The sequence below is a fragment of the Rhinatrema bivittatum genome, chromosome 8 (assembly GCF_901001135.1).
Source record: "Rhinatrema bivittatum chromosome 8, aRhiBiv1.1, whole genome shotgun sequence".
In the NCBI taxonomy this organism is placed as follows: domain Eukaryota; kingdom Metazoa; phylum Chordata; class Amphibia; order Gymnophiona; family Rhinatrematidae; genus Rhinatrema; species Rhinatrema bivittatum.
In genome coordinates this window covers 7,207,938-7,217,954 of record NC_042622.1, presented here as the reverse complement: position 1 = coordinate 7,217,954, position 10,017 = coordinate 7,207,938, and the positions used below count along the sequence as shown (strand labels likewise).

The window sequence follows — 10,017 nt, the reverse complement described above, 5'->3', positions numbered from 1 at the left end:
TTTTCCCTTGGTTCCTTCAAGTATTTTGGTCTTTTCTAAGTTTTCTTCTGCTTTAGTCAGGTTGTGATTCTATTTTTTGTGGTATGTGCACTTTTTCCATGGCAAGTTATGCTTGTATGTAATATGTTAAATGCAGTGAATAAAAAAAAGTTTAAGAATCATTAGTTAACAAAATCACTTCGAGGCAGCAAGAAAGAAAAAGAGAGAGTATTGTTCTGAAAGGAATGGTTTATTGACAAATTCCACACTATTGCGTGCTACAAAAGAGGAGACCCTTCATTTCCCCAAGTTAAGTCCTGGCTTCTGCTCTCCTTAACAAATCTAAGTAAATATTAAGAATGACCCCCTCCACACAAATTACTTACTGGAGCACACGCTGCCCCTTCTGATTCCCCGCTAACCTACAGGCTTTGTATTGGAGAGGAAACTCGGCAGCAGCAAGCAGACACCAAACTCACTTCTCTGTCCAGTGCAGGTACAGACACAGACACAGTGCAGTGGGGCGCAGCGAAAACTAGAGCGATCCCATGGCAAAGATTTCTTCCCCCCCACCAAAATGCCACATATTAAAGCAAGGGTGGGCAACCCCTTGGATCCGAGGTCCTTGTACTGCAAGCCCCGCCAGGTGCCAGGTCCAATGAGGATCTGATGGGGAACCAGAGGGGAGGGTCCGCCTGACCCTGCGGAGATCGCGCAGGCCAAATGTGTGCCACTGATACAGGCTAAGCTGCCCCTTTACTTTGAATGCATTTATCTCTGGCTCCTGGGGAAATGCAAGAGACCCAAACTCTAGCAGTTCTTCATCATCGTCCCCACCCCCACTCCCTACAGAATATGGTGGAAGCTTTATGTACTAAAGTCAGTGAAAGGCACTGTGCAGGAGGCCAGAGAACTGCAGCAGATAATCAGCCGGAGGCTCATGAAGTACCCCACTGCCCTGCAGGCGACAGGAAGAGACGTCAGGGCGGGAGGCCCTCCACCGTGGCACTTCTGCTACACTGAACTGCACAGGACACTACATGTAAAATGAAATGCATCGCACCGGTTATAAAAGAATATCAAGAAGTAAAGCATAAGGTGATATAAGGCTTCTCGTTCATCATACAGTCCCTAACAATGCTGCCCTAGCCCTCTGCGTTCAGCTTCAAGCTGCAATTGTATTAAAAATAAACACAGCAAATACACAAAGAAAAAAAGAGATCTGGTTTTTGTTAAAGCTTGAGATAAAGTAGTGTGACAGCTTGAGCTGCTAAATCGGGTTCCCCTTTTTCAGGGCAGTAATGAGAAAGCAAGGCCCAAGGGACTACAGCAGCTTCTGCTCACCCAGCACATGTTGGGGGGCTGAGTGTGTACGAGCACCTGGCAGGGGAGAGCTAGGAGGAAGGCAGGGAAGCTGCAGCATGCAGCACAAACTTCCTTAAGCACTGCTGCCAGTGGCGCTGCACGGGAACGTGTGGCCACAATGGCAGCAGCTATCACCTCTCTGAGGTGCGGCCCCCCCCCCCCCCCCCCTTCTGAAACACAGAAAGCAGAGCCGGTCAGGCCTCTTCCCCCCTGTCCCCATCTCCCTCCCCAGCTACTTAACTTCTAGAGCTCGTTATATCTTTGGATTTGGATATCTTACACCCCAAAGAAAAGGGGGGCTGTGTGAGAGGGCAGCACAGTGATGCAGCTCGGCTAGTGTTAGTGAAAGGCGTCCAGCAGCGGGGCAGATGGAGAATGGGTTCCTTCTGCTCTTGCTGTAGGTCACAGTTACTGTTGTGTTTCGCTGCTGTACTGGGGCTCCTTAGAGCGGGATCAGAAGGCAGCGCTGTCCGGCTGGGGCTTGGTGGCAGTCGCAGGAGGGGAGAGGGGATCTTCTGTGCCGTTCTCTCTTTCACCCACTACCTTGGACTGGAAAAGAGCAGAAAGAGGAGGTAAAAGCATGCAGAGAGGCCACAGCGCTGCCTCGCCCTCCAACGCTATCCCACAGACAGGGGAAGGCTGGCCCTCTGCTGGCATCAGCTTCCAGCCCATCGCCATCCTCGCTACAAAGCGGCCTTTCCTGACAGGCTCCGAGCTGCCTTCCTTCCTTCGTACCCAAACTCTGTTCCTTTTAAATTACTTTTAGAAGAGAAAATACTTTCTTCTTATACGGGCCGGAAGCCTGATAGCTGTTTGAAGGCTTCTATCATAAATATTCCTTTCCTCTTCTCTCCAGAGTATACGGGCCACGTTGTGTGTCTTACGCCTCTCTTTATAGGCTTTGTACCATTTCAGCAGCCCTTCACGGAACTGCTTCCACCCTCTCAAAGTCCTCCATGCACCTGAACATAAGGGTTAGCTGTCCCTGGTGCCTTGTCCCGCTGACTGGCGGCCTGCAGCTGTCCCTGCTGCTCTATCACACTGACTGGCGGCCTGCAGCTGTCCCTGGTGCCTTGTCCCACTGACTGGCAGGCTGCACCTGTCCCTGGTGCCTTGTCCCGCTGACTGGCAGGCTGCACCTGTCCCTGGTGCCTTGTCCCGCTGACTGGCAGGCTGCAGCTGTCCCTGGTGCCTTGTCCCGCTGACTGGCGGGCTGCAGCTGTCCCTGGTGCCTTGTCCCGCTGACTGGCGGGCTGCAGCTGTCCCTGGTGCCTTGTCCCGCTGACTGGCAGGCTGCACCTGTCCCTGGTGCCTTGTCCCGCTGACTGGCAGGCTGCACCTGTCCCTGGTGCCTTGTCCCGCTGACTGGCAGGCTGCACCTGTCCCTGGTGCCTTGTCCCGCTGACTGGCGGCCTGCAGCTGGCCCTGGTGCCTTGTCCCGCTGACTGGCGGGCTGCAGCTGTCCCTGCTGCTCTATCACACTGACTGGCGGCCTGCAGCTGTCCCTGGTGCCTTGTCCCGCTGACTGGCAGGCTGCACCTGTCCCTGGTGCCTTGTCCCGCTGACTGGCAGGCTGCAGCTGTCCCTGGTGCCTTGTCCCGCTGACTGGCGGCCTGCAGCTGTCCCTGGTGCCTTGTCCCGCTGACTGGCGGGCTGCAGCTGTCCCTGGTGCCTTGTCCCGCTGACTGGCGGGCTGCAGCTGTCCCTGCTGCTCTATCACACTGACTGGCGGGCTGCAGCTGTCCCTGGTGCCTTGTCCCGCTGACTGGCGGGCTGCAGCTGTCCCTGCTGCTCTATCACACTGACTGGCGGCCTGCAGCTGTCCCTGGTGCCTTGTCCCGCTGACTGGCGGCCTGCAGCTGTCCCTGCTGCTCTATCACACTGACTGGCGGCCTGCAGCTGTCCCTGGTGCCTTGTCCCGCTGACTGGCAGGCTGCAGCTGTCCCTGGTGCCTTGTCCCGCTGACTGGCAGCCTGCAGCTGTCCCTGCTGCTCTATCACACTGACTGGCAGGCTGCACCTGTCCCTGGTGCCTTGTCCTGCTGACTGGCGGCCTGCAGCTGTCCCTGGTGCCTTGTCCCGCTGACTGGCGGGCTGCAGCTGTCCCTGGTGCCTTGTCCCGCTGACTGGCGGCCTGCAGCTGTCCCTGGTGCCTTGTCCCGCTGACTGGCGGGCTGCAGCTGTCCCTGGTGCCTTGTCCCGCTGACTGGCGGGCTGCAGCTGTCCCTGGTGCCTTGTCCCGCTGACTGGAGGGCTGCACCTGTCCCTGGTGCCTTGTCCCGCTGACTGGCGGGCTGCACCTGTCCCTGGTGCCTTGTCCCGCTGACTGGCAGGCTGCAGCTGTCCCTGGTGCCTTGTCCCGCTGACTGGCGGCCTGCAGCTGTCCCTGGTGCCTTGTCCCGCTGACTGGCGGGCTGCAGCTGTCCCTGGTGCCTTGTCCCGCTGACTGGCAGGCTGCAGCTGTCCCTGCTGCTCTATCACACTGACTGGCGGGCTGCAGCTGTCCCTGGTGCCTTGTCCCGCTGACTGGCGGGCTGCAGCTGTCCCTGCTGCTCTATCACACTGACTGGCGGCCTGCAGCTGTCCCTGGTGCCTTGTCCCGCTGACTGGCGGCCTGCAGCTGTCCCTGCTGCTCTATCACACTGACTGGCGGCCTGCAGCTGTCCCTGGTGCCTTGTCCCGCTGACTGGCGGGCTGCAGCTGTCCCTGCTGCTCTATCACACTGACTGGCGGCCTGCAGCTGTCCCTGGTGCCTTGTCCTGCTGACTGGCGGCCTGCAGCTGTCCCTGCTGCTCTATCACACTGACTGGCGGCCTGCAGCTGTCCCTGGTGCCTTGTCCCGCTGACTGGCAGGCTGCACCTGTCCCTGGTGCCTTGTCCCGCTGACTGGCAGGCTGCAGCTGTCCCTGGTGCCTTGTCCCGCTGACTGGCAGGCTGCAGCTGTCCCTGGTACCTTGTCCCGCTGACTGGCAGGCTGCAGCTGTCCCTGGTGCCTTGTCCCGCTGACTGGCGGCCTGCAGCTGTCCCTGGTGCCTTGTCCCGCTGACTGGCGGCCTGCAGCTGTCCCTGGTGCCTTGTCCCGCTGACTGGCGGCCTGCAGCTGTCCCTGGTGCCTTGTCCCGCTGACTGGCGGGCTGCAGCTGTCCCTGGTGCCTTGTCCCGCTGACTGGCAGGCTGCACCTGTCCCTGGTGCCTTGTCCCGCTGACTGGCAGGCTGCAGCTGTCCCTGGTGCCTTGTCCCGCTGACTGGCAGGCTGCACCTGTCCCTGGTGCCTTGTCCCGCTGACTGGCAGGCTGCACCTGTCCCTGGTGCCTTGTCCCGCTGACTGGCAGGCTGCACCTGTCCCTGGTGCCTTGTCCCGCTGACTGGCAGGCTGCAGCTGTCCCTGGTGCCTTGTCCCGCTGACTGGCAGGCTGCAGCTGTCCCTGGTGCCTTGTCCCGCTGACTGGCGGCCTGCAGCTGTCCCTGGTGCCTTGTCCCGCTGACTGGCAGGCTGCACCTGTCCCTGGTGCCTTGTCCCGCTGACTGGCGGGCTGCAGCTGTCCCTGCTGCTCTATCACACTGACTGGCGGCCTGCACCTGTCCCTGGTGCCTTGTCCCGCTGACTGGCAGGCTGCAGCTGTCCCTGGTGCCTTGTCCCGCTGACTGGCAGGCTGCAGCTGTCCCTGGTGCCTTGTCCCGCTGACTGGCAGGCTGCAGCTGTCCCTGGTGCCTTGTCCCGCTGACTGGCAGGCTGCAGCTGCCCCTGGTGCCTTGTCCCGCTGACTGGCGGGCTGCAGCTGTCCCTGGTGCCTTGTCCCGCTGACTGGCGGGCTGCAGCTGTCCCTGGTGCCTTGTCCCGCTGACTGGCAGGCTGCAGCTGTCCCTGGGTGCCTTGTCCCGCTGACTGGCGGGCTGCAGCTGTCCCTGGGTGCCTTGTCCCGCTGACTGGCGGGCTGCAGCTGTCCCTGGTGCCTTGTCCCGCTGACTGGCGGGCTGCAGCTGTCCCTGCTGCTCTATCACACTGACTGGCAGGCCTGCAGCTGTCCCGCTGACTGGCAGGCTGCAGCTGTCCCGCTGACTGGCTGCCTATAAACTATTCTATGTGCCTTTCCTGGTGATGGCTACCATTTCTTATCCTCCTAATTATTAAGTGGCAAATGGCTTTTAGTGCATGCTGGAGCCAGGATTTCACATTATCTTGCATGAAGCCGTTCTTACAGTTCTTTCAAATTGGGTCCCAACTCAGTTACTAACTCTGTCTTACGCCTACAGCCCTTAGCTTGTTTACCCGTCTTCTAGGGGGAACAGTGCAAGGGCCTTACGGAAGTCCAAATAGGCAATATCTTTCCTGTACTATTTTGCTCACTTCAAAGAGCTTGATCAGATTTAAAGAAGAAATCTAACCCTGGCCCACAAAAGATGAACAATCCACCTAGGAAATATCTCATCTGTCATTATCAGTAGCAGACAGGAGGTATTGGAAACAAACCAACTATACAGGTCTATCCAGTAACGAGCGGTAGGAAGAGCTGCGTTAGTGCCCGGCGCACCCGCGGTTGCCGCACGCACAGTGCAGCTCACCTACCGCTCGATCCTGAACTATAATTTCATGCAAATGTAAACCGCGTCTAAGAAGGGTCCGTGAAGCGTTAGGCCCGCGCAACCCATTTTACTGGATAGAGTGCCTATACAGTATCCTGGGTGCGCGGGCCTAACGCTTCATGGCCACGCTGGTATCTGTCATTTCAAATGTCATTTGAAATGACAGATACCAGGAAGTCGGGACCGCCAGTCCCCCCTCCCCTCCTCCCGAAGCAGGGCGCGAAAAGCAGCCTTGCTCCGGGAGGAGGGGAGAAGGGACTGGCAGTACGAAGCGGCGAAGCGACTTACTTTTTGCAGCCCCCTCCGGACATCGGACGACCTCTCCTGCCTCCAGCTGCTCGCGAAGATGGACGCCTGCACGGCCGCTGAAGACGTGACATCACATGCCGTGACTCCAAACGTCGTGACGTCACGTCTTCAGCGGCCGTGCAGGCGTCCATCTTCGCGAGCAGCTGGAGGCAGGAGAGGTCGTCCGATGTCCGGAGAGGGGTGCAAAAAGTAAGTCGCTTCGCCGCTTCATACTGCCAGTCCCTTCTCCCCTCCTCCCGGAGCAAGGCTGCTTTTCGCGCCCTGCTTCGGGAGGAGGGGAGAGGGGACTGGCACAGGGGAAGCCACGATATCCGGAGGGGGGCTGTAAAAGTAAGTCACCAAGCGTAGGATTACCCGTCCTCTCCCCTCTCTCTCTTGCAACTTTTTTTTTCGCTTTTTTTTTTTGCATTGGGAGGAGGGGAGAGGACTGGGGCTGCCCCGGGGACCAGCACCCATGGACGCGGCCAGGGCAGGTGAGCGGGGGCTGGGTTAAAGCTTGCCGCCTACCCTTACCCCTGCCTCTAACGCAGGGGTAAGGGTAGGCGGTAAGTTAGCAGGTTAAACGCGCAGCAAAACGGCAGGGAAAGATAGCGATAGTCGGGGCGCGTTACCGGATGCTAGGGAAAGCTAATTCGTTCGTTTATATGCAATATACATGCCGCGTGCGGAAGGGGTTGCCCGGGGATTTTAGGATGTGGTAAGGGTAGGTTAAAGGGGGTTGTGGATCGCAGGAAGGGATAACGCAGCCGGAAAGTGAGTAGAACGCGGGTTAGGAGTGGGGTAAACGCGGCCGCACTTTACTGGATAGACCTGTAAGTAACCAGGGAAATTCAAACAAGACCTTTAAGGTGCAGAAGTCAGGGCAGGGGTGGAAGCCAGCAAGTACCCCCCACGGTTGTGCTGAGGGATAAGCTGAGAGCAGAGGGCCTGAGATAAATCAGTTTGATTGCACCATAGGCATGAAGCATTGGGGTTCCTGGAAAGGCTCCAAAATCCACATCATGGACAGCAGGGAGAAAAGGCCCCAGAATCCCCAGCGAGTGTAGTGCAGAGCCAGGGTTACCTTCAAGCTTCCAACTCTATCTTCAAAGGACTTAAAGGTTGTAGAGTTCCTTAAAGAAAGAAGAAAACCAGTGTAAATACTCCTGAAAACACTGCAGGCCTGCCAGCTAAGGACAAGAAGTGGGGCACATCTGCAAGTCCGGCGCTCCTAGGCAGATCCTAACCTAACATTTTCAGAAAAGCCATAAACAGACTGGAAGTGGTAATATTTCTGTCCCTGGCCTGCACTGCATTACTCCAACTCCTAACTAGCAGCATCTGAATGAGTCACAGAGCACAATATACACACCCACTCTCAATTAACAAATAATGCTTATAGATATATATATATATATATATATATCTTTTGGCTAAGACCCTGGGTTAAAGATAAAGATTTGGGTTAGTACGTTACCTCATTGCTGGCATGCTTATCGAATGGCGAATGGAATAGCTGCTACTCGGAAGCATTGGAAGGACAGAGAGGGAATCAAATTAGAAAACAATTCAAAAGCAAATCCCTCAATGCACAGACCCGGCTACAGCCAAAAATAGAAAGACAGACAGTAGTCATCTCTGAAAGTGAGAAAGGGACTCGAACAGCAGACAGATAACCCTTCAAATCATCACTCCCCCCTAAGCCACTGTCGCTCATGGAACAGCAAATCCACCCTCTTCACAACTTAACCTTCAGAATAACATGAGGGGACTGACTGTGTGTCACATGCCTGCTGCTCTAAAAATGTGATTCACACGAGGAGGGCAAGAAAACCCTTTCACCAAGAGTGGTGGGTACCTTGAACAGGCAGCAAGAGATAGCAGAGTTTCTTACCCAAGGACAGCAGGATGTTAGTCCTCACACAGGACAGACTTCATCAGATGGAGCCCCGGTGCAAAACACCTGTCACAGTTTCAAGAACTTTGACTAGGCACACTCAACATGCCCAATACCACGAGTCCATGCACGATCCCTCTCCAGTCTTGTAACATAGAATTATTATGACTCTCCCAGGTTAAAGCACCATTAAGCTTTAACCCGTACGCCCTATGGTATCACCTCATATTTATTTCCTGCCTTATCTTCTTTCCAGCTTGTTGCAAGCTTCCAAGTTCTCTTCCCTGTTGATTGTAACTTTGACTCATTCCTACCTACTGTTTATCTTTCGTTTACTTGAATAGTTACCCCAGTTTTATTCTTGTTAATTGTAAACCGATCAGATATGGTTATTTACTATGAAGGTCGGTATATAAAACTGTTAAATAAATAAATACATAAATAAATAAATACATAAATAAATAAAAAAAGGAGAAATCCAATTCTGCGGGGTGGCGGGTGGGTTTTGTGAGGACTAACACCCTGCTGTCCTGTGAGAACACCTGATACAGGTAAGCAACTCTGCTTTCTCCTAGGACAATCAGGATGTTAGTCCTCACATATGGCTGAATCCCTAGCTACAGGCTGCTCCCCAACACAAGAGGACCAACAGACGCCCAATCAGGTGCCAACAGGCATAAAAGTGCCGCTGGTAACGGGAGGGGGGGTGGGAGAGAGCCTGAAACCAAACAACGGGCCCTAGGCAGGGAGAATTGGGTTCTACACCTCAAAGAGATTCCAAAGGACAGACTGGTCAAACCTACTGTCACGTCGGCCATCCCTATCCCGACAGTAATGTGATGTGAATGAGTGGAAAGAACTCTATATCGCAGCCTTGCAGATCTGCTCCACCGATGCTGCCATGGCTCTGACAGAATGAGCCTTGACCTGACCCCCAAGATGCAGTCCTGCCTTGGCATAACAGGAGGACATGCAATCTGCTAGCAGCAACCGCAACACCCAACCAATTCCTATCAAAAGAAATAAAAAGTTCAGTGGACTGTCTATAGATAGAAGGCTAAGGCTCACTTGCAATCCAAACTGTGCAGTGCTCATTTGCCTTGGTGCAAATAGAGCCTGGGAAATTATGTTGGCAGGACAACGGATTTGTTAAGATGGAAGTCCATCACCACCTTAGGCAGGAACTTAGGGTGCATACGCAAGACCACCCTGTCATGATAAAACAATGTAAGGTGGATAAGTCATTAAGAGCTGGAGGTTGCTGACCCTGTGTGCAGAGGTGACCACCACCAAAAATATGACTTTCCAGGTCAGGTACTTCAGGTCACAAGTGCACAGCGACTCAAAAGGAGTATTCGTCAGCTGAGCTAACACCATGTTGAGGTCGTCCCAAAACAGTGGGAGGCCTTAGGGGAGGCTTCAATTGAAGCAAGCCCTGCATGAATTGTACAACTATAGGCTGTACAGAGATGGGCGCACCATCTACACCTTGATGGTATGCACCAATTGCACTGAGATGAACTCTAATGGAATTGGATTATAAGCCTACTTCCAATAGGTGTAGAAGATAATCAAGCAGTTTTTGTGTACGGCAGAAGAACGGATCTAGGGCCTTCTATTCACACCACACTGAAAACCTCCTCCACTTCAGGCAACAGGACTTTCTAGAGGAAGACTTTCTAGAAGCCACCAGATCCCGAGAAATATCCTCAGAGAGACTGAGTGATTGCAGGATTAACAGGACCTACAGGTTGGGATACCACAACCTGCCTTGATCTTGCCTGATGAGATCTGGGGAAGTCCCCAGACTGATCAGTCTCCAGATTGTCAACTCCTGTAGAAGTGGAAACCAGACCTGTCTCAGCCAACAAGAGACTGAGGATCACCGTCCCCTTGTCCTTGAA

At 54.8% G+C, this 10,017-nt stretch overlaps 1 protein-coding gene across 7 annotated transcripts in view; it reads right to left on the bottom strand.

The window, feature by feature from the left end:
• Nucleotides 1–210: 210 nt before the first annotated feature.
• Nucleotides 211–10,017, bottom strand: part of TPD52L2 (TPD52 like 2) — a 55,123-nt gene continuing 45,316 nt past the window's right edge. For 5 of the 7 annotated variants that reach the window (XM_029611091.1, XM_029611093.1, XM_029611094.1 and 2 more), the window contains 2 exons: nucleotides 7,301–7,349; nucleotides 1,751–1,893 (listed from right to left, as the gene is read on the bottom strand). In XM_029611091.1, the coding sequence (XP_029466951.1) occupies nucleotides 1,798–1,893; nucleotides 7,301–7,349 (145 nt within the window). In that variant the 3' untranslated portion in view covers nucleotides 1,751–1,797. Of the gene's footprint in view, nucleotides 1,894–7,300; nucleotides 7,350–10,017 lie in introns of all 7 variants that reach the window. The other 2 variants (XM_029611092.1, XM_029611096.1) reach the window with 1 other exon arrangement.